This window comes from Cetorhinus maximus, chromosome 19 (genome assembly GCF_964194155.1).
Source record: "Cetorhinus maximus chromosome 19, sCetMax3.hap1.1, whole genome shotgun sequence".
NCBI classification, from domain to species: Eukaryota; Metazoa; Chordata; class Chondrichthyes; order Lamniformes; family Cetorhinidae; genus Cetorhinus; species Cetorhinus maximus.
Window position 1 is genome coordinate 35191131 of NC_135897.1, and position 25265 is coordinate 35216395.

A 25265-nucleotide genomic window follows, 5' to 3' on the forward strand; every position below is an offset into this window, starting at 1 on the left:
CATGTCATTTGCCTTATTAATTGTTTGCAGTACCCGCATGCTAACTTTGTGTTTTCAGTACACTCAAGTCCCTCTGAATATCAATGTTTTGAAGTTTTACGCCTTTTGAAAAAAATTCTGCTTTTCCATTCTTATTACCAAAGCCAAAATCCAGAAATTGTAACACTAGTATTATATGCATGCATATTATATTGAGCAGCTTTGTTATATTTGTCATTCACTCAAGATTTGTGACTTGCACTAATTACACCAGAAAGTAATTTTAGCAAACACAATTATGACTTTTATATCACTTAACAAAATTATCATTATAATAACTATTCAGTCCACAATCACAACAGGTACCTACCCATATACTCCTAACTGTTGGCAAACTTTAAATGGTTATGTTGAAAGAGAGCACATAAATTTACCCATGCTTCTGTTGATGATATTCTGTCATGTTTAGTGTCTTCTGGAAGCAGAAGTGCAGGAATTCTAAGGCGAAAGTCGATTCAGTTGAATAATGTACTGTGACATTAAATATTTATTATCTGTACTCTGAGTTGGGATTTAGGACAGGCTTACAAGTTTAGGTATTTGACTGGATAACTTCCTTCTTTCTGAATAATTAACTTGCATCATGTGGATGCATGGTGGGCCCCTGCCCTGCCACAATTAAATCAGTTTGAAGGAAGATATGCCAGCTAATGGCCCCAAGGTGGTTGTTACCTGTTCAAATCACGTAAAGGTCAATAATGGCCTCAGTAAGCTAGTAATGTATAACTGCTACACAACATAACAACATCAGCAAGAACAGTCTGCCTAGTGACATTTCTCACTGAGCATTCATGTGCAGTAAGGACATCCATTAAAATCCAAATTGATAATTACCCCAATCATTCATTGGGTATGAGGCACATTTAAGTGATAATGCCCATTGAAATATTAATACAAGACAAACAACTGTTCCTGCACTAATTACATGCTGAATCTTGTTTTTAATTGTTGTATTAATTCTGGATAAAGAAAGTTACCAATATTGTAGCATTTTGTGAATGAAGGATAGAAGAGTATCTGAAGGATTGAGGGGATTAAGAGTGTGGGTGATGGTTGAGCTCACGATAGATTAGTGGCAGTAGGAATGAAAATTACTGGCAATCAAATGAGTCCCGTGACTGAACATATGGATTTATTAGAAATAGTTATAATTTTAAAAATAAGCAGTACACAATGGCAATCTCCATGTACACTGTTGCTGTGAAATAATAATAAACAATTTGCAGAGGGGAATTTAAAATCTACTTTTATACTCAGGTATAGCTATAACATGATAACACTGTCCAAAGCATTTTAAATACTCACCTTGTACTCTCACTCACTGCTGTTCTTTTCAGGCTGCTTGGATTTCGGATCAGTTTGTCCAGCATATTTACAATCTGCACAAATTTGGGTCTGTCATTGCGTTCTTTTTGCCAGCAGTCCAGCATTAACTGATGGAGGGAAACTGGGCAGTCCATGGGTGGAGGTAATCGGTAACCTTCCTCAATCGCTTTAATCACCTGCAATAAGGTGTATGATTTATATCCATCTTTCCCACATTACAGTCATGTTCCTGAATTTCAACTCAGGCTAATTTCATATGAAAACAATTTATTAGATGTCAAGTTACCTACTTCCAATTCAAAGCACCCGTTCTTGGATTTCTCCCATTAACCCTACTTTCCTGAAGGCATTGATACAGAATGCAATATGTCGACCTGAGCACTAACAGATCAGTAATTGTATCTCACCCAAGTACATAAAAACACAGACCAGGCATATCAACAGCATGTTCCAATATGGGGGGCATTACAGTCAAGCCTGGACCTGTCCTCGGATACACAGAGGCATGCACTTTCCAACAAGAGTAACTGGGCAGCAATCAGCATTAAGAATAAGCACAACAACTTGCATTTATACAATGTAGTAAAATCCCTCTCAAGATGTAACCAGACAAAAATGGACACCATGCCAAAGCAGGAGACATTTGGTGAGATGATTAAAAACTGAGTAATGAAGGAAGAAAGGGAGGTGGACAGGTAGAGACGTTTAGATGGGCAATTCCAGAGTGTCCAGGTGGCTGAAGGGCTGGCTGCCAATGATGGGGCAAAAGAAATGGGGATGCACAGCAGAGGTTCTCAGGTGGTTATTGATCTGGAGGAGGTTAAAGAGATAGGAAGAAATGAAAGTGAAGAGAATTTTAAATTTAAAGCCGAATGGGCCAAATGGCCTCCTGTGCTGTAAACCTTTATGAAGGGAGGCTGTAATTTTAAAAGAGTACAATCTAAGGAAAAAAGATAATCAGTGTTAAGCTCTTTAAGCATGTAAATTCATGGACTACTGGGCCCCAATATAAAGAGTAGGACCATAAGAAATAAACTTACATCCTGATTGGACATATCCCAGTATGGCCGTTCTCCGTATGACATTACTTCCCACATAACAATGCCATAACTCCAAACATCACTCGCTGAGGTAAACTTGCGATAAGCAATTGCTTCAGGTGCTGTCCATCTGATTGGGATCTTACCACCCTGTAGATGAGAGTTCAGTTATCAGTTAGGAGAAGAGTTCACAGCTCTGCCTGTGGACTCTGATTATTTTACATGGGCTCCCAGCACTAATTTCTAACTGATGATCTGCGAGTGTATGTTGCCTTACCCGTGTGGTGTAAGCTGCTTCTGGGTCGTCTTCAAGAACTCGGGACATGCCAAAGTCTGAAACTTTACAAACTAAATTACTGTTCACTAGAATATTCCGTGCAGCCAAATCTCGGTGCACATAGCTCATATCAGAGAGATACTTCATTCCCGAACCAATTCCTCGCAGCATTCCCACCAGCTGAATCACTGTAAACTGGCCATCATTCTTCTGTAAACAATACAAATCACATTCACTTTTGACATATAATGCAGTAAACTACCAATTAAGTCCAAACATTTTGGAAAATGACTGTTTCTGAAAAATGCACTTCCTTTGGAGTCTGATGGATGACTTACCCTGAGGAATGCATCCAAAGATCCATTTTCCATGTATTCAGTTATGATCATTACTGGTTTACCTAGAGTTTCAAACAAAAACAAAATTACATGCCAAATGCTTCCATTAATGAGATGAAAATGAGATATGGAGAATTACACTGTCTGTACCATCATTTATCTTGAGGGATCTAATTTAATTAAAAATGCCAAAATCTATGCCCTAGATGCATCGTAGTCTGGATGATTTATTGAACAACATGTTAGACACCATCTGTCAGATTAACCCTTGCTAGCCATATATTTACAAGGTCTCGTGTAATTTGGAGCATGTCTCCAGGGTTTATTTGCCTGAAGAATCTCAGCTTTCCCTCCCTTACTTTAACCCTGGCTCGTGGGATCATAATTGCATCTCTTTAGAACATGACGTGTTGCTAAATTGAATTCACAAGTTCCCTTTGAAGCTGCATCTATTTACCAGGGCTGTTATTCATTTTCTGGTGACGGTGATAAATAGACAGAGATTGGAAGGAATATTGGGCGCGAAGCATGGCCAATCAGTGACTGTCAGTGTACAGTCTATGTCAAAGGAAAAACTGACCACTCTCCCCACCCCCCCGCAAAACACTGAAGAGGAGAATATAGAGTAAACTTATACATGCTAGCAATTTTATTCTATGCTTACTTGCTGAGCCAAACTGCTTGCATTCAGATTTAAATGTGATGTTGAACATTATAAAGATTCATGTAGTTCCTGATACCTTACTGAGGATAACTCTCTTTTAATACACTATTTTTAAAAATACTTTTTCCCTTCATCCCATCCCCTGACTCTAATTTTCTCCCTGCTTTTGAAATTGGGCTTGTTTTGGGGTTCAATAGGTATGAGCAGCCCTCCAGCACCTCATCCAAATAGCCATTCTTCCTGAGTGACAGAAGCCAGTGTGTTTTAGCCGGCTATTTGGCTATGGGAGGTATCACAGGTAAGCATAATCCTATACAAGCCTGATGCTCACAGGCCTGTACTTATTCAGTACAAGTCACTGGATGGCAACTGAAACCAGGAAACTTGACTGAATTAGCTCTCCCTCTGCCGTTTACAGGTGCTAAGACCCACTGGAATATTCTCTATTACCACCCCAGCTAAGGCATCAGAGATGAAGGATTGAACTTGAAACCTTCTGGATCTTTATAGCTCAGTACCACAGCAGACTTTTAGCCCTTATTACAAACTTTATTGTAGGAGTTTTCCAAGGAATGGTTTATGTTACTCCATAAGTAGATGGTTCTTTTCAGGACAGTGAGAAAAAAAAGGTGATTGCAAATTGCAGCCCGGCAATGCAGGCCAGGTTGGTATTCAAGTCAGGAACAAAAGTTGCTGAAGCGACAGCTTGGAATCAAGCTTGAAAACAATGTTTGATGCTTCATTTGCATTTTCATTTTTGTTTACTAAATATTGTCATTTATCGTACCTATCAAAACCCAGACAGGAGCAGCTGATATGAATGCTTTATTAAATGACAGTCATTAGAAAAACCAGAGCTGAGGGAGGCTGGGATCATTACAGTTGGGCACTGCCTGTTGGGAATCAGGCAACAGGACACAATAGGTCAACTTCTACATGTTGCAAATTTAAATGACACTTTTAAAAAAGATTTACTGCCAACTACTTACGCAAATGAATCATTTTCTGTTACAACTCATCTGTAAACATAGCAGTAATGTTTAATTGTTGGTTTTGCTGGTAGGCTCACTGTTTCAATCGCTGAGGAAGAAAGGGCTTCTCATGCAAGAATACTTATAATTTCTCATCCTCTCATGGGCAAGTAATCTTTGGTATTGTTTGCAAAAATAAACAATAGTTTTGCTGCTTAATATCAAATTCCTTGCCATCTGTTTTCACCTATCCTATGACACCCTCAGCCCAGTCTGTCACAGTTTCAAAAATATCCTGGCCCACATAGACCTAGATATTAATTTCACTGCAAATCTTAATACAAGCTGTCTAAGGATAGAATGTCAATTTACACCATAAACTCATTTAAGTCTGCCACAAAGATTAATGACTTGTATTCCAGATCTTCTCCCTTGCTATTTATCAATAGATGCTCCATCTGTCATTTTTAGATGAATGCATGCAACTTTTATGCTCAGTCTCACCACTGGACCTACATTTTGTGACTACCCCCTCCAGGTGGATGATGTTGGGGTGATCAAACTGCCCCATGATGCTTGCTTCACTCAGGAAATCTCGCCTCTGTTTATCAGTGTAGCCAGCTTTCAAGGTCTTGATGGCAACACAGATTTCTCTCTTGCCTGGCATCTTCAAGCGTCCACTACATACTTCACCAAATTCACCTATGAAGAAGGATGGGGAATAAAATGTAATTACTTATCATAGCTACATTATCTCAAATCCAGTGCAGCTTAATGAGACAAATGTATTTTATGCCTGTAAGGGGCCTCTATAGAATGAAGTTGGGCAGTCTAATTCTAGGCATGGGCTCACATCCTAACTGTCCCTAATTTAACATTAATTGACAATCTCACTCAGGTTGGTCGCAAGATGGCTGATGTGAGAGCCAGAAATAAAATGTGACAAGTATATTGAGGTAAGGCTCTTGTGAGATTAGAACAAAGGAAACTTTATATCTAAATGTCATAGCCCTAACCTTGTGGTATTCACTCCTGAAACCAGGGGTTGAATGTTTAGGCCCTGGTGAGGCAAGCATGGAGGCAGGCGGGCGTAACTTCACGCCGCTGTCTTGCGTGCCAGTTCCCCAGCTCCATCCCGTTTCTGGGGAAATTTCCAGTCAGCCTCCAGTCCCCAGAGGAGTCAGGGAACAGTGTAACTGCCAGGAGGCAGCCTCCCAGTGGGAGAACATGGGTGGGGGGAAGCAAGCACTCCTGGTATGCTTAAAGGCCTGGCTTCAACTGCAGCCATACAATGTCCTATGGAGGGGATCCACAACGGTGGCCCGGCTGCTGAGGACAATTTTTAATTCAAAGTTAAAAAGTTTGAGAGCGGCTGTCTCCATTCTGGGGCATCCCCCTCTCTCACTTTCCTGAAAAGGCAGCCTCTTGCTTCTTCAGTACTGTAAGGTCTCCTATTGGCCCTCCTGGTTTGAGAGCCCGCCTGCTGTCCTTAAGTGGACAATTTGAGGAAAACCAGAGCAGGGTGATTGTTCCCCAAGCAGTGCGGGCTTCTGAGCTCCATTTGACCACGACAGTGGGGTTCTGAGGCTCACAGGGAAATCCTGCATCAGATTGTGCTAAATTGACGTTGTTCTGCTCCCTAACACTAACAGCCTCACTTTAATCAACACAAACTTCACAAGAAAACTTTTAAAAAAAAACTTTACACCTACCAGAAAACTGACAATAAATATGCTTTCAAGACCAATTTATAAATAATCTATCTCAATAACTTACCTACACCTATCACCCTTTCAATCTTTATACATGATGCATCAATTTCTTTGGCAAATTCACGGACAGCTTGATTAGGATCCTCATAGGTGAAAGGATCGACATACGTCCTCACTCCTTCAAAATATACAAAGACATTTTTACTTTTAAAAATCACAATTTACATTATCAACACAGAGATATTTCCTGTTGTATACACAACAAACCACCAAAGTACTATTATTTTTGAACTATTTAGAAACAGAAAATAGGAGCAGGAGAAGTCATTCAACAGTTCAAGCCTGCTCCTCCATTCAATGTGATCATGGCTGATCTTCTATCTCAACGTCATACTCCCGCTCTCTCCCCATACCCCTTGACAGCTTTAGAGTCTAGAAATCTAATTCCTTCTCAGTGACTTGGCTCCCGCTACCTTCTGTGGTAGAGAGTTCCAACATTCAACACTCTCTGAGTGAAGAAGTTTTTCCTCATCTCAGTCCTATATGCCTTACCCTATTTTCTGAGTATGTTACCCCTTGTTCTAAACCACCCACCCCCCCCAGCCGGAGGAAACATAATCCCTGAACTAAACCCAGTCTGTCCAGCTCTGTCAGAATTTTATACGTTTCAATGAGATCACCTCTCATTCTTCTTAACTCTAGTGAATGCAGGCCTAAAATCTCTCCTCATACGACAATCTTGTCATTCCAGGAATCAGTCTGATGAACCTTTGCTGCACTCCTTCAATGGCAAGTGTATCCTTTCTTAGGTAAGGAGACCAAAACTGCATACAATACTCCAGGTGTGGTCTCACCAAGGCCCTGTACAACTGCAGTAAGACATCCTTGCTCCCGTACTTAAGTCCTCTTAATAAAGGCCAACATACCATTTGCCTTCTTAACTATTTGCTGCACCTGTATGCTTGCTTTCAGTGATTTCAGTGAACACCCAGGTTCCTTTGTACATCAACATTTCCCAATCTATCACCATTTAAATAATACTCTGCCATTCTGTTTTTTTCTACCAACTTCACACTTATCCCCATTATACTGCATCTGCCATGTATTTGCCCACTCACTCAAGTTGTCTAAATCGCCTTGAAGCTTCTTAACATCCTCCTCACCACTTACATTCCCACCAAGCTTTGTGTCGTGAATGTGAATAGCTGGGGCCCAAGCACAGATCCCTGCAGTACCCCACTAGTCACTGTTTGCCACTCCAAAAAAGACCCATTTAACCCTACTCTCTGTTTCCTGTCTGCTAACCAATTTTCAATCCATGCCAATCCCATGTGCTTTAATTTTGCACACTAACCTCTTATGTGGGACTTCATCAAAAGCTTTCTGAAAATACAAATACACCACATCCACTGGTTCTCCCTTATCTATTCTGTTAGTTACATCCTCAAAAAACTCCAGTGGGTTTGTCAAACATGATTTCTCCTTCATAAATCCATGTTGACTTTGTCTAATCCTGTTGATATTTTCTAAGTGTCTTTTATAATAGACTCAAGCATTTTCCCTACTACTGATGTTAGGCTAACAGGTCTGTAATTCACTGTTTTCTCCCTTCTTTTTTAAATAGTGGGGTTACATTTGCCATCCTCCAATCCGCCATAGCTGCTCCAGGATCTATAACATTTTTGAAGATGACAACCAACGGATCCACTATTTCCATGGCCACCCCCTTTACTACCCTGGGATGTAGATTATCAAACTCTGGGATTTATCGGTTTTCAGTCCTATTACTTTCTCTAACACTATTTCTTTAGTGATACTAATTTCCTTCAATTCCTCCTTCTCACTAACCTTGGTTCCCTCGCATTTCTGCGAAGTTATTTGTGTCTTCCTCCGTGAAGACAAATCTAAAGTAGTTGTTTAATTGCTCTGCCATATCCTTGTTCTCTATTGCAAATTCTTCCATTTTGGACTGTAAGGGACCTACATTTGTCTTCACTGATATTTTTCTTTTTCCATACTTATAAGAAGCTTTTACAGTCCTCTTTTATGTTCCTTGCAAGTTTACTCTCATATTTAAACTTATACATTCTCCAGAACATTGATGGAGGGGAATTTTTCCTCCCTAATCTTTTCTCTTTACCTTGCTATTCTGAAAGCGCTGATTCTTGTTAATGTACACCTGAATAGGTGCCCATGTCTGTAGTACCTCATTCACATGAGAGTCCGGATAGTGAATGTCAGCTAGCTATTCAACCACCGAAGGTTTATAGCAAGCCCAATGCTGTTTTCATATATTTTAGAATATAGGTAACTGCTTAGTAAACTGGAAAGGGGACCCTGATTAATTTTTGTTCAGGGACCTGTGGCAAATTGTACTTCTCTAAGCTGCCTGAGCTGAGGTCAGCTAACTCAAGACAGATCTGGCATATAAACATTATCTAACCAAGCATCTTCTGGTCTATATGGCTTAGTGCTAGGATGGGAGTATTTTTACCTATTATCATTTTGCAGAGCATGAATGTCTATGCTGAAAACATTCTTTTGTGGTTTATTTTCTTCTTTTGTTATTTAATATGACCTGCTTTATTGAATAGATGTTGTGTTACAAAAAAATTCTGTCTGATTACACTTCTACGAGGCACCTTGGGACATTTTTCTACAATAAAGTGCTATACAAGTGCAAGTTGTCACAAAGCAGGCAAACGAGACAGTTGAATTTGAACTAACATCAATAATGAGATAAACTTGGCACCAAGATAGTGTTGCAACACAAGAAACCAATTGGATTTAAAGCAACATTCATACAGCTTTTCTGACTAGACAGTCAAGGACAGTGAGGAACATGCTTTGGTATTGGTGTTGGTTTTGGTGTAACACACCAACCCAGAAACTGGTACACAATGTGCACCCCTCAGACCAGAGAGAAGAATTCAGTGTGTGCTTCCTGAGGAAACAGGCTGATTGCACAGCAGGCTCCAAATTTCTCCTACCCTCACAATACCATTGGATATAGACGACTGTCACAAGGCAGATGCAAGTGAGATGTCACTAACTTTTACACACCTTTAATTCAACTCCTGAGAAAATGATGCTCATGAGCCAGCTCCCAGTGTTTATGGTGCTAAGTGCGCCTGCCTTATCTGGGAGCAGACTCATAAATGTTGCCTAAATGTGGGTTTACAACCTGCCATTGGGGCAAGGAAGTTGGCATTAGCACCAAAAACAATAAGAGGCAGGCATTGGGCATCTCCATGGAATCCAAAATAAAATGGCACCATAAACATATAAAAGTTATAACAAAAAACATATAAAAGCAGCTATTATTCAGTATGTTACTTTTCCCTACTGCCGCAGAATTGGAACATAGGGCTGAATTTTGCCGTCGGTGAGCAGGGGGCGGGGCCCGCTTGCCGACATGCAAATTGACATGGATGACATTGGGTGGAACCCCCGAAGTCATCCCGCCCCAGTAAATTTTCAGGAAGGCGGGCCCGCAGCAAAATCAGCTGCAGGCCCCCCGACCTGTCAATGGCCACTTGAGGCCGTTGACAGGATCATTAAAACAATTGAAGGACCTGCCCATCCAACCTTAAGGTTGGTGGGCAGGCCAGGAGCCCCAGCAGGGAATAGAAAAAACATGAAACCTCATCCACTGGCGGGATGAGGTTTCATTTCCAACAAGCACCAAGACATAGCTTGGCTGGTGGTGAGAAAGGCCCTCCGTCAGATCCTTCCTACATGCCAGGAGTCTCACCCCCTCTGCACGTTGCCCTCGAGGTGGCTGTGGTGGGGAAGAGACCGTTGTTCACCTCCTGGTGGATTGTGCCTTTGCAAAGAAGGTCTGGAGAGAGATGCAGTGGTTTCTGTCGAGGTTTGTCCCGAGCAGTTCTGTGACACAGGACTCTGTGCTCTACGGGCTGTTCCCAGGGACACACACCGAGACAAACATCAGCTGGAGGATCATCAACTCGGTGAAAGACGCTCTTTGGTCTGCCCGAAACTTGTTGGTCTTCCAGCGCAAAGAGTTGTCCCCGACCGAGTGTTGCAGACTGGCACATTCCAAAGTCCAGCACTACGTGCTGAGGGACGCACTAAAGCTTGGGGCAGCCGCCACAAAGGCGCAATGGGTAAGGGTCGCTGCCTAAGACCTTTCTGCCATAGTGCACCGAGGGACTGGGAACTGTTTAAATCCCCTCGGGCTGTACAGCTCAAAATGAATGTAATATTCATTGTATGTATCAATGGATTTCGTGATATGTGTTGTAAAAGTTTGAACCTGTTTGTATTTTTGCGTTGGTGATTTTGAAATGTTTTGGAATGTTGTTTGAAGATATTTTGTGAATAAAGTATATTTTTGCAAAAAAAATTTTAAAAATGTAATAAAGTTTTAGTGTAGATTATGAACATGTCCCCTCTCATGTGACATTGTCACATAAGGGGGACATGTAAGGATTTTTTTTTCTATTTTTAATGTTTTTAGAACGGTCAGTGATCTCTCTGAGGCAGCATTAGCCTCAGGGAGATGTGCGCTCTTTCGTGCGCATGCGCAAAAGCGAGCACTCTCGCTTTTGGGGAATCCCCCCGCCCGCACAGAAAGCGCATAGCGCTTCCCACCGGACGTCACGCTGGGCGGGCCTTAATTGGCCCGCCTACGTAAAATGGCGGCGGGGCCCGCTTCTCCGGCGGGGATCAGCTCCCCGCCCGCCGGAGATTGGGTCGGGTCCGCCCGCCCGACAGGCAGAAAATTCTGCCCATAGAGTTAATCTACATGCTGTGTAAATAACTTTAACATTAACTCCATAAATGCAAAAAGGCTAATACCTGCATCGTCTTTCTACAAATGCAATCAAATTCTGCTTATTATCACATACCTTGTCCATTATGTAAATGCTTCTCCTCATCTGCTTCCTGCTTGGCTTTACTGTATTTTCTACGCCTTCAGGAACAGGAATAAAGCATGAAGATTAATGACAATAGGGGAAAATAAGAATTCAGGACCACCTGCTTAGCTGGGAATGCACCGTATCTTGCTGTTCAAACAGTCAATTGTACCTTATTGCCTCATAATTACAGGTCTGGGTCTCGCTCTCCCCCCCCCCCCCCCGCCCAGTCCATACCTGCATGACTGTCACCTGTTGAAATCTGCCTGGGGCATGACACTGCCGTGTATCATTAACTACTGAGAAAGCTAGAGAACTCATTAGCCAGTCATTGAGCAAGGGAAATGAATGCTAATAGCCAGTTGCAGACTTGGAAAATAAATTGACATTCGGAGATGGCTTACCTGACTAAGCCTAAATGGAATAAGGAAGCCTTTGTAACGGATTGAATTATGTAATTAGAAAAGTTTATGCAGAATGACAGGGCACAGGTAGAGAGTGCTTTGATAAACAGCAGGGGTCAGAGAGGCCAGCAGGTCTGTAGGTGAGACAGAGGGGGGTATTCTCTGCAGGCTACTACAGCACAACACAAAAGGGCATTAACATGGTATTTGTGGATTCACTCAATGTGGCAGGGCTGTTGGTGTTTCAAGCTCTAATGCTTTGTTGTTAGACCCATTATCATTCACAAAAGCAAAGATAATGAACAGAATAAAAGATACTGGGGATGGGTAAACAGTTGATAACATTGTCAAGCCTCCAACTTTCATCTACTCTGCTAAGACAAAAAAAGCTAACTTTGATTACTGCTTCTTTGATTGCTGTAGCACATTGATGTAAGATTCATTACTGGAATATATTCTATAGCAGATAATCGAATAGAATCTGGTGAAAGGAATCAGGAGGTTTAAGCCATTCGTCAAGTTTCTACAAAATGAAGTTTACGTTGTTAGTTTTATGAAGAGGCTTTTCTTTGTTTGGAAATGAAGAACCAAAATAGTTATGCAATATTTTTATGCCCAAAGATGAAAACAAAAGATTTGCATTTATATAGCGCCTTTCAAATCCTCAGGACAACCCAAAGTGCTGTTGAAGGAAGTCACTGTTGTAATTGGGAAAATGCAGCAGTCAAATTGTAGACAGCAAGCTCCCATAAACAGCAATGTGATTGCCAGATTGATGTTAATAAGAAGTGATGTATTTGCATGATGTCTATATTTATATATTCAACAATTTGCTTAGCAAATGCCTCTTCAAGAAGGTGCCACACTTTTCATTTCTGTGAAATCATTTATAATTATCAGACGCTAGATACGCTTCACTGCTGGAACTCGATGCTGATCAGATATTTCAGTGGTTAAGCCGTAAACATGAAGGTAGTAATAGAAAGATAAATAAAAATCACAACATCCAAGGATGTTTTATTTTAACCAGAATCAATTCTCAGTACACACCCTTCTACTGCAATTCAAACAGAGTCTCTCTCTTGAACATAGTTGTGATTTAATTTTTGGCACAGTTCCAAAGACATCAGCAGGCTTTGATAGCTCACTCAACTGGGTGTGAGCAGTATCACAACAAATTATCCAACAGAAATCATTGGATAGAAGCCAGGAGTGAGAAAACCCTAAGATGCTACGGTCAGTTGGGTTAGCTTACTGCCGCATTGGTTGTAAGGGACTAATCGACAGAAGCAAGCAACCAAACATGGAAACTTTGTGGTCTGTTTAGCCAAATGCTACACACATTGCTTTTTAACATTTTGATGACACAGGAAACCATAGAAACATAAAATGAATCAGTATAGAAAAAGCCCATTTGTCCTATTGTGCCTGTGCTGGCTGGCTCTTTGAAAGAGACATTCACTTAGTTCCACTCATCTGCCTTTCCCCCACAGTCCTGCGTTTTTCCTATTCAAGTATTTATCTGGTTCCCTTTTTGAAGTTATTGAATCTGCTTCCGGCACCTTTTCAGGTAGTGCATTCCAGACCATTGTAACTCACTGCATGAAAAGAATATACCTCATCTTGCTTCTAATGCTATTCATGTTAAATCTGTGCTCTCTGACTGAAGGCCCTTCTGCCACTGGAAACAGTTTCCCCTTATTTACTCTATCAAAATCCTTCATGACTTTGAACACCTCTATTAAATCTCCCATTAACCTCAATACAAAAGCGAAATACTGTGGAGGCTGGAAATATGAAATAAGCACAGTTCTGGTGAAAGCTCATCGACCTGAAATGTTAACTCTGTTTCTCTCTCCACAGATGCTGCCTACCCTGCTGAGTATTTCCAGCAATATCTGTTTTCACTCCCTTTAACCTTCTCTACTCTAGAAAGAACATTTTTATTCCTATTAATCAGAAGGAGACAATTGTTCTGTTAACTGTTCTCTGTCAAAAGAAGCCAAACTGAATCATAAACAGATAGTTGCGGGGATATTTTAAATCCTTCACCCCAGATAGGAACAATGTGTATGGGTAATTCAGATGATGGTGGGATCTGAGTTATGTTCCTCCCCCAACCATTTTAACTAGCTTGCAACCAGGCCTGGGGAGATTGTTCACCCCAGAGGGGCAGGGACTAATTTAAATGGCATTGCCATCAGGACAAACACACACACCATTTTAGCTCTGGGCCTGACTAGAATCTTGCAGTGAAGGGTGGAGGGCAACCATGGCTTAGATAAGAGGCTCCTTAATGTGTTATTACTAGCTCAGCTCCAGTACCGCTACTGATTTACTAATGCACAAGGGAGCTGAGTTTCCGTTAGAGTTTAGATTCCAGGAACAAAAAGGCGATGGCTTATATAACTTACACCAGGGATTAAACAGGCACCTTCTTGGCTTGTGTGGTCTAGTATAACACTTGGGGCTGAATTTTACATCCCGCAGGTGGGCACACGCCTAACCCGATCGGGCATAAAATTGCACGAGATGATGTCAGGTGAGTGTCCCAACCTCATTCCGCACTTGCGCGATATTTTGCTTGGCGGGCGTGTGCAAAAGTCAGGAGCGCGCCCGCCGACAATTGAGAGGGCAATTAAGCCCTTAACAGCGCAACTGTCTCCGATTTATCGTGGCTCGTTCAACCTTACGGTTGGCGGACGGGGGAATCGGTCAGGCTAACTTTGTATTTATCATCAAACCTTGTCCAAGGGCGGGATGAGGTTTCCGTTATTAAATAAAATAAAAATCTGTGGACAGCACTTTTATCATCTGTACATTCAGGTGCCTGATTGTGATGCTTGGGCATTTTTTTCCTGATTTTCAAAACTTTATTTCCTGGTTTTCCGGTCTGCAGCTCTCTGCCTTCAGGGAGCTTTCTCTCAGCGCTCACCCGCTCCTGCGGAAAGGTCACCGTCCGCCTTCCTCCCACCCCCACTCCGGCAGCACTGAGCATTTCAGCGGTGCTTTAGTGTGAAATCACGGTCAGCGGGCGATCGCAGTTGGCGGTCTGGTAACCGACCACTCCTGCCGATCGTGCCCGACAGCTGAGCTGAAAACTCAGGCCTTGATGTATTTTACTGACTGATTTATCCATTGGCACCAATACACTGAAAGGAAAAAGAAATGAAATTATACGTAAGTGGCCTAATGACCAATACCCTTTATGTATGGTGTTCTTACTTGATCACCCTTTTATATCTCCTCCCCCTACCTGCAAACACCAGCACTTCACTCTGTTATGTAGATTATATTCATTCATGGGATGAGCTGGCAAGACCAGCATTTATTGTCCAACCTTAACTGGCCATGAGGAGGTGGCGGTGTGAGCTGCCTTCTTGAACCGCTGCAGTCAATATGATGTAGGTACACCCACAGTAGGCGTTTTGTGGTGCAGTGGATAGCGTTCCTGCCTCTGAGCCACCACACCAACACTGCTGTTAGGGGGGGAATTCCAGGAGCTTGAGTCACCCTTTCCAGGAAAATTATACTGTTTGCTGTGTTTCTAGGGTCAAGTGGGAAGTAGTACGAAAATTTCACATACGCGCCATCAGTGTTTCCTCTCATGTCCCTTCGCTGGCCATGGTCCCTTAAAGATTTCTGCGAGGCCATTCATGTAGAGTATTAAAGGGCTGTTGCTTTATGCAGCCTATTAGTCCCTTGCATAGCACATTTGTAATTGCTGTGTGGCCGCACATCCATGTGGCTTAGAGGGAAAGTTGCTCACTATTGCAATCTATTGAAATCATAATGATAAATGATCAATATTTTCCATTAATCCTCAAACCCTAGCCTTCACTAATTTAAACATGAAAAAGCTGCCCAAAAAAAAAAATCAGAACTTAGTTCACACATTTTTCATGCTCAGCTTTTTCAATAACTCACCCTGTGAAATAACAGCCCACAGGACACCTGCCTGTGATTTTTTTTCTTTAAAAATTGAACGCAGCTTTGGTTCACCTCCAGAGTGTCCCTGTCTAATGCTATTACTTATTCCACTTTTGACTTGTCCTGCAGTCTTGCAAACATTTCCCATTTGTTTCTTTCCTGGCTTATTACAGATTAGTTCTGCTGTCAATTTTTGGGTTTCGACAGATTAGTTGGCTGGGCAGTCGGTAAACAACACTGAAGTACTCTAAATACAAGCAATTTTTAAAAGGCAGCATTCAATTGATTTCTATCCTTGATTTATTGCAACCCACAAACATGGCTGTTATCACCAGATTTACGGCTCCTTTGCACTAATATAAACAGTAGTTCACCTTTGAACAGCAAATACGCAATATAACTGAACCCAGTACAAAAATTACTATCAACAATCGCAAATTTGCCCCTGACTTTGGTTCACTGCCAGCTTCCTTTGACAATTTTCTGTCTGACACAAAAAAAACTCAGTGAGGTGCCAAAGGTTGACATTTCATTTTCTAAAAGTGATCCATTGACAGACAATCACCCGAACCTGTTTATCAGAGATTGGAAATGACCATATTTATAGCACAAAATTAAGATCTTCTACACAGTGAATCTCAATGCTTTTAGGTGGCAAGTCATAATTAGAATTCTAATGAATTATGCCATCAATTCTGCCTTAAATAGTAACGTCATCAATATGAATGGATGTGATATTATGCCATCATCCTTGTCATTACTAGTTCCTATTACAGTAGGTTTTAATAAATTTATCTCACTGAATTACGCTGTCAGTTATCTTTTGTTTTTTTTTCCCCAAGAAGTGCTTCAGGTTAGAAGAGCTCTGTAAAATTACTATTCATGATATCATCCTCCAAGTGATAGAACTTCCCAGACGTTTCAAGGTTAACCACAATGATGTACAATCAAAGCTGTACCTTGAAAAACATCCCCTTACCAGAAAGCCGCAGAGTATTTTGGAAATTTTAAGTGATCAATGTAAAACTGCGCTCTGCTTTGAGGTGACTTCCCTCGTGTAGGCATAAAAGTAGATCTTTTTTGGTGTTGTAAGGTTTAGGGAATACAGGGAGATTTACAGAAGACTGAAATCTAGGTTTAGAAAAATACTTTATTGGTAACAGTTCGAAATTTGCTATTGAGAACTTCAACAACCTGGTGCATTCTGGACATAGTGAACTGGATTTTGCAATTAGTGACGAAGCGAGGGTGCTTTCCACTGACCTCGAAGAAATCTACCCGCAAAGATCTAGCAATTTCTCTGACATGAGTCCCCTTTTCCCGGCGCTAGTTTGACTATGGCGCTCAGTCAAGGTGATCTCCAGTCATATAGCAACAGTGAAGACACCTAGCATGGGTAAGCAGCCAATCACATTAAAGTTCCCAAAGAAAGCAAACCAGGAAGTTAAAAATAACACTGAATCCCTTCGCTTTTCATTTGCAAATTTTCCAGAAGACGAAATAAATGATTGGGACATACACATGGGATTAAGGTAGAAGCGAAAATATTATAAACAAACTTTTAAAAAAATATTTCAGAAGGATGTGGAATTTATTTTATCATAATGGAGAAATTCAACAAATATAAAATCACTCTTCGGGCCCGTGAGGCTGTTTGGCAGTAATTATGAACTTACTACGCTGTTGAAAACCAGTTACACCTCATTCAACATGATATAACTTTTTCAAGGGTTTTTAAAGAAAAACTAAGAGTGTAAAAGCTGAAATTTATATCAATTTAATTATTTTTAACTGATTGTGTTCTGGGTTGGGAGCGGGGGTGCGCAACAGATGGGCAGAAAATTGACAAATGGAATTCAATCCGAAGAAATGTGAGATAATGCACTTGGTGAGGGCAAACCAGGTAAAGGAATATCCAATAAACAGCAGGATACTGAGAAGTGTAGAGGAACAGAGGGACCTTGGTGTACATGTCCACAGGTCCTTGAAGGTAGCAGGACTCTGTGGGTAAGGTGCGTAATTTCCTTTATTAGCAGAGACATAGTGCAAAACTGGGATGAATCCGCTGTAAGTACAGTAGCGGGTGGGAAAAATCGATGTTTTTCCCATCAGCCGCAATGGCAGCTTTTCATGCCGTATTGTCCCAAACCCGCCACATTAATTTTGCATCCCTGGGATACACGCTGTTTCGATGGCGGGCGGGCTCCGATTCACCTGCCATGCCATCACCTTGTTGCTTCATCACTCTAGACACCACATTTAAAGTCTAGTCGCGCTCAGTGCTTCCAGCCCAGGGCTGCAGCAAAGAAGACATGGCTCCAAAAAGCAAGAAGACTGCAGCCCTTGAGCACCTTTTGGATGCCACTACATTACCACTATGGCTTGGTAGGCGATGGCAGTGGTGATCAGAGCCAATGCTGCACAGAAGAGATTGGCCATCCAATATAGAAACAGGATGAATGATGTCACCCATGCAGCCAGGGTATGGCAACCATCTCAGCACTCTAAACTCACACACTCAAACCATTCACTGGCATGTCACTCACTGCCAGCTCAAGGGACATCACCACCCATTCTCTCATAGTTGTCCTCTGTTGGTCTTTGTAGGCTTCCCAATCCCCTGGTTCCCCACTGCTCTTCGCCGCATTGTATGCTTTCTCTTTAGCTTTTATGCTGTCCCTGACTTCCCTTGTCAGCCATGGTTGCCTCGTCCTCCCTTTAGTATGCTTCTTCTTCCTAGGGATGAATTTTTGCTGTGTCTCCCAAATTACTCCCAGAAACTCCTGCCATTGCTGTTCCACTGTCTTTCCTGCTAGGCTCATCTCCCAGTCAATTCTGGCCAGCTCCTCCCTCATGCCTCTGTAGTTGCCTTTATTCAACTGTCATACCGTTACATCTGATTCCAGCTTTCTCCTCTCAAATTGCAGGGTAAATTCTATCATATTATGGTCACTTCCTCCTAAGGGTTCCTTCACCTTAAGCTCCCTTATCAAATCTGCCTCATTACACATCACTAAATCTAGAATTGCCTGTTCCCTAGTGGGCTCCACCACAAGCTGCTCCAAAAAGCCATCTCGTAAACATTCCACAAATTCCTTTTCTTTGGATCCACTACCAACCTGATTTTCCCAGTCTACCTGCATATTGAAAACCCCCATGATTACTGTAACCTTGCCTTTCTTACACATCTTTTCATAGACCTATGAGGCTGTTGCCCAGGACTGGAGAATAATAGACCTAAAGTAATAGGGTAGAAGGATTAGAGGGGGGTCAAGGAGAAACGTTTCCACCCAGCGAGTGAGGGGTCTGGAACTCACTCCCTGAAAGAATGGTACAGATGGGAAAATCTCATTGCATTTAATATGGACTTGGATGTGTACTTGAAGTGCTGTAACTTACAAGGCTATGGTCTAAGCTAGAAAGTAACTTTGGCTGGATAGTTATTTTTCAGCGGCCACACACACGGTTAGCTGAATGCTCTTTCAGTGCTGTAGATTTTTATGATTTTATTATTCTATGAACAGCGCACCATCTGAAATAACGTAGAATCACTGATGGAATATTCTGCATTTCCATGTTTAACGGCGCATGTGTGGACTCCAGAGGTCGTTGTCAGTTTCAAAGGAGTAATGATGGCAAACACTGGCAGTTTCATCATCCTTACTACCACAAAATCTGGACCATTTGTTAACTTTCCATCTTCTTGTCTTCTTTTCTCATCTGAAGTACAGCTCCAGAGGCACTAGTACCCCACATCCTTAAACTAATCAACAACGACCACCAATGTTCTCCAATACAGAAGATAAGCCGGCTGATAATAAAATGGACTCCTGATTCGCACTCACATATTTGGCTTTGACATCCAAGATGATCTTACCCACATTATCAATATAAAGTCACTCATGCATGAAGATTGCTGACCTAGCCAGCGACGCCCACATCCCGTCAATGAATTAAAAAAAAGATTGGCCACACAAGGGGTGGAAAGAGGATCACAGCCAAGCACAATCCTGTTTTCGAGGTTTAAACAGGGACATTTCCCAAACAAGTCATTGGATAGCAATCCTATGACTTAAAACCTTTTCCACAATTTTAGTGCATTTATGCTTTACTGGTTGAGATCAGCTACTTAACATAAGCCAGGCAATGAGCATCCCTTGAGGAAACATCCTACAAGTTTTGCAGCTGTTCGTATTAGTCCAATGTACTCTTCATGCTCTGAGATTATTTTCAGTGTGAGTCAATGCAATCTCAAATATAAAAGCAAAAAACTTCGGATGCTGGAAATCCAAAACAAAAATAAAAATACCTGGAAAAACTCAGCAGGTCTGGCAGCATCTGCGGAGAGGAACACAGTTAACGTTTCGAGTCCGTATGACTCTTCAACGATCTCAAATATACACAGCCTTGAGTGTTTTTTATTCACCTCTATCCATGGTGCATTTTGAATAATACTGCATTACTAGACCAACATAAAGACAATGGGCAGCATTGCAAAGCTGCTGAGTTCAAGCACAGTTCAGAAGGCCCATGGGAAATGTACATCTTCTCCACTGCTTGCATCATAACTGTTATAGTTTCTAGCTCTGCTAACAGAGTGGGGGGAAAGGTTCGCTATTGCACAAGTGCCTTATGAACGGTTTCAGTAGTGGGAATGTTTACATCAATAAATCTGTGGCAAATTTGAATTTTCAGCTGAGGTGGATTTTTGTTCCCTGTGCATCTGTTTAAAAAGCATCAAGTCTTACCTCCTGCTTATAATAAAGGCTGAGATCAGTATCACCACTAGCACTGCACTGCCAGCCACAGACACAAGCAAAACCGTGGGGCTGGCACCATCTCCAATGATAGCTGATGGAGCTGGAAATAAACACAAAACAGTACATTAGTGTCTTAATCAACAGATCTGATCTGATCATAGGACACATATCAAAATATTAAAGTAATTAATCTGGAGGGGTGCACTGGTGGTCAGAAATTGAATTTAATTAAATATTAAGGGCAGAATCGTTCCAGATTTGCGCAAAATCCGGAAGCAAGCGGGAAAAAGGATGTTTTACCCGCTGGCTGCAATGGCGGCTTTTTGTGCCATATCGTCCCCTTCCTGGCATGTCCTGCCTCATGAATAATGCACTCACAGGAAACATACCGGATCGCTAGCAGGCAGGCTTGGATTAGGCCGCCATGCTGTGACCTCAGCACTTCCTCGCTCTGGGCACCATATTTAAAACGCACCAAAGCACAGCCTACTTCATGTCTTCAGACCAGTACTGCTCCAGGCAACAAATGGCCCTGAAAGCAAAGAAGATGGCAGCCCCCAAACTTAGTGACACTTCTCTTGGCGCCTGCTGGATGTAGTGGAAGGCGCGATGCCCTCTATCCCCGCTCTGGCCACAGGAGGTCCACCAGAGTCACTAATCCGGCCTGGGAGGCAGTGGCAGTGGTGGTCAGCACCACTGGCGCACAGACGAGGTCACCCATCCAATGCGGGAAGAGGATGAATGCTTTCATCCATTCCGCCAGAGTAAATCAACCACCTCATCACTCTCAACTTACGCACTCTCAAACCCATCACACATCCACAGGGATCTCACACCTCAAGCGACAACACCACTAACTCTCACACACACCTTCACATCTCCATCAGACTCATATCCTCTGGAGTTTACGTCCACATCCCGTCCATTGCTCCACTCACCACACTGGCATTCCAGGCAGTGCCATGCATCCTGCTCACACTCTCTCCCTGTTTTCGTGCAGAAGCTGGTCCACAACAGCAAGGAGAGGTCCCAGGCTGGTGGTGGAGTGGCCCACATTAGGCCCTTCACACTTTGAGGAGAATGTCATTGCGCTGACTGGTGAGGGTGTGGACCGTGGCTACGGCGACAGTGAGGTCATCGGCGAACACTCACATGAGGATCCTGCAGCACAACATCCCTCTCTCAAAGCAACTGTGAGTGCTCTCTCTCCTGCTTTTGACTCTGCTGCCATGCACTAATTATCTCTACTTTGGTTCACAGGGAGCTCTGCCAAGCTACTGACGCCCTCAGCCAGTCAGTCCCTCAGCTCCATCCAGGTCCTCACCTCCAGCCAAGAGGACACCTCCTCCAATGAAGAGCTGGAAATAAGCAGCCTGGAAGATCTGTCACAGCACTTACCAGTGCAGAGACATGCATCTTGGTGGAACCTGGATCTACAGCAGGCTCAGGTTCACCATCTGGCGGTCACCTCTGGACTCAGCCTTCAACTGATCGTGGAGAGTCAGCAGAAGGCGGGGGAATGTCATGCACAGCTGTTGGAAGCGAGTCGGAGGAGTGCGTCTGCCTGCTCTCTGATTAAGTGGTCTGTATATGGAGGTCTCCATGGGAAGGATGGCAGCTGCCATGGAGGGCCTGGTCCAGCAAAATACGGAGATGCACGCAGACCTGCACTCCATCACGGCAGCCCATGGGTGAGTTCCTGCAGTGGCAACGTTAGAGGGAAACGAGGCACCTCAATGTCCCCTCAGGTGTTTCTTCCCTTCAAGGAGTCAGGCCAGGGCTCCCAGGCACCAAAAAGGAGAAATGGCAGCTAGACGCCCCTGGATGATCAGGAATCTCAGAGGCTGTCCACTTCACCCGAGTGCCCTTTGCCTGCGACCACCTCAACCTCTGTCACCGCAGACGGAGCAGCTGGCCCACAGGAGGATGGCCAAAGCAAGCTCAAGGCCTTAGCTCTCCAGAGGACTCATGCCAAAGTCATCAGAGGCAACAGGGCCAACCATTGCACAGGTTGTCTCCACCCCTGCTGCGGATGTCAGGGCAGCACCTAGAAGAAGTGGTAGGCTTAGAAAATTTAAGAAATTCTGGTCACAAGTGCTTGCATGGGTGAACACATTGTGTCACTTTATAATCTGAAAATATATTCGCTTTCACTGAATAATTGCAATGTTGTCTTTCAAGTTTCATTTATGGGCCTAGCGAGTGCTTCCATTGCAACAACCCCCCCGTCTCACCCTCTAGCAGTTCAGCCTCATACTCACCATTCCCTCCTACCACGCCCACCCTCAGTTCACTCCCCAGGAGGCAGTCATTGACTCCACAGACCCTTCCCTTACACCTGGACATCCCCTCACCCCTTACTCCCTCCTCCACCCTTACTCTTTCCTCCCCCCAGACACGCTTCTTCCCTTGGACTCTTTCCCCCCTCCAAACTCCCTCTCCCCCAGTACCCAAACTCCTTCCCTTAAACCTTCCTCCCCCTTACACCTACCTCCTGACTTGCCACATTCTCCCCCAACACATCCTCCCCCTTCCCAACCTCCCCACCCCCTAGACCTTTGTTTCCCCCATTTCCCAAGCTCACCACCCCCCCAGTACACCTTCCTCTCCCAGTCAAACCTAGACCTTCCTCTCCCTCCCCCTCGTCAATCATCCGTAGCAGCCCATGGCCAAGGCCATGGTGTTCCGAAGCAGACCCCAGACATCAACGGAGGCCTCCCAGCTTCCATGAGCTGCTTCATAGTGGACCCAGGTCCATGAGAATCCATCCAGTTGGAGGGCTCCAGCGTCTTCTGCTCCTTGGAGGTCCGCCATCTGAGCAAGCCCTTCACGGTAAGTCCCAACTTCTGCACATCAGACTTGTCCAGGCCAGGGTGTTTTCTTGTCAGCATAACGGTAAATCTGTCACGGGGATTCTGGTCAGTCCTTATTTTGCATCTCATTAGCGGGATGCAAAGTGGGTTCACGCCGGCTTCCAGCGGGATTGGCGTTCCGCCATGGTGGACACCATCGGATAATCCCACTGTGCCTTCACATTGGCGTGAAACCGATTTTTGACCTTCTCACCATATTGTGTGTCCCCCTCCCCCCCACCCAGACCGCCATGACGCCTGACGCCAATGGGGCCAGAAAATTCCGGCCTAATGTTTTAGCTCCTCCCAGGGCCCAACTGAGATAAGAATGTCCACATCTGTCCCTGGTTGGCTCTGGGTCTGTTGTATCAAGCTAAGCTGATCTCATCCAGGGCAAGGTTAGAAGAGTTATGATTGGTCTTGAGCTCTGTCAGCTAAGGAGATGAGCTAAAACAGCCAGTTTAACAACTGTTAGCTATTCACAAATCCCTGCTAAAAGTGCAAGTCTGTCTATTGGTTGATGGCAGTTTCAGCTTCAGCTGTGATGCTGGTGTAGTTGAATAGCCTGCTGATACCCATCGTCTGGGGTCACACGTGATAAAAGGCTCTTCGGCAAGTATCAAAATGGATGCTGTCTACAGATCTGTACCCAGCATGATTCAAAAAATAATATTTTAAATTTTGAAAAACTGAGAAAATCAATGGGACCAGCATTTGGCTGAAAAGATTTCTGAACTGCTTCATACCTGAGTTTGTTATGAACTGAAATGGAGCACTGAACTCGCCATATCCAGCAGCAGTTCGTGCACGGACGTGAAACATGTAGGCTGTTAAGGGGTTCAGGCCCTTGATTTCTGTGCTCCTCAAGAGAGTTTTAACAATCCTGTAACTGCGTTCATTCTGATCCTGTCCAAAGATATAAACCAAAAAGTGTATTAGAAGGGAAATAGTTAAAACAAAGGGCTGGTACTCAAATGGGAGTAAATGGCTTTAGCTTTGTCTTCAGGATGTGCGCATATTAGAGAAGAATGGGGATGTCCTGTGTTTACTGCAGTTAGTGCTCCATTCATTAAGCTAAAGCCAAATGCTTTTGAAGACATGGTCTCTGTAAAGACTGCTTTTACAAGATGTATAGAATGGGCAACACAGGAAAGGCAGCTATAAGAAATTTACATTAGAACTGAAGTTGTCAAGGTGAAAAGCTATTATACTGTAAATTCCAGTCAGAAGTTTACTGACACAATCTTCAGTTTATAGTGGAACTGCAATTGATAGTGAGGTGAGTTTATTAAACACCAATCTATAGTTAGCTGCTACTTTAATTATTAAGTTGTAGCTCTCCCTGGATCTTAACAAGAACTTTGAATGGAAACAAATCACTTAAAGACTGATTTAGATTCAAGATGCACAAGCACAAATGCTCCTCGGAAGAGTCAGAGCAGTCTCGATAGCCAAATTACCTCCTTCTGTGCTGTGCTGTTCTATGATCCTATGAAGTGTTGACAGTTTCAGATGTTGATCACTACTAACCTTTTCATAGTACTTGATCTCGTATTCTAGAATTACACCATTTGGTCGCTCAGGTTCTGGCCAGACCAAAGAAACCCCGTGTCTTGTTATCTCCTTCGCTTGTATTAGACCAACTGAAGATGGAGCTGAGTAGAATAAATATATTAGTTTACTTTTAAAACCTAACTTTTAAACTAAACAAAACATCTCAAATATATTTAATCCTTTATACACTCTATTCATTGAGGAGGCAACTTATTTTTAAATGTAGTGAAGTTTAGTACAGGTAGAGGGTTTAGAAAAATCTTTTATTATCTTGCGGAGTTTCCAGATAGGCTATATTCTTGGACAGGCTGAACTCAAAACTCTACATGCATGACACACAATCAAATCTGACTCATTGGTTTGCCATTTCCCAATATTCATGTTTTGCAATCCATAAAGCTTTGTACATTCTGAATCTACAAATTTTGACAGCAGGCCTCAAAAAGTGAACAAATGACTGGTGCTGCATTAAAAAAGAACACCTGAGCACAATGTGCTAGGCTTTTACTTTTAAGAAT

The 25265-nt window shown here is 42.9% G+C and overlaps 1 protein-coding gene across 1 annotated transcript in view; it reads right to left on the bottom strand.

The window, feature by feature from the left end:
- Window positions 1-25265, bottom strand: part of LOC144693737 (ephrin type-A receptor 4) — a 133000-nt gene that overhangs the window by 12231 nt on the left and 95504 nt on the right. The window contains exons 6-15 of the mRNA XM_078563689.1: window positions 24724-24848; window positions 23940-24099; window positions 20330-20441; window positions 11239-11303; window positions 6432-6545; window positions 5172-5357; window positions 3021-3082; window positions 2683-2892; window positions 2406-2555; window positions 1345-1541 (exon numbers count right to left, since the gene is read on the bottom strand). Of these exons, the coding sequence (XP_078419815.1) occupies window positions 1345-1541; window positions 2406-2555; window positions 2683-2892; window positions 3021-3082; window positions 5172-5357; window positions 6432-6545; window positions 11239-11303; window positions 20330-20441; window positions 23940-24099; window positions 24724-24848 (1381 nt within the window). The remainder of the gene's footprint in view (window positions 1-1344; window positions 1542-2405; window positions 2556-2682; window positions 2893-3020; window positions 3083-5171; window positions 5358-6431; window positions 6546-11238; window positions 11304-20329; window positions 20442-23939; window positions 24100-24723; window positions 24849-25265) is intronic.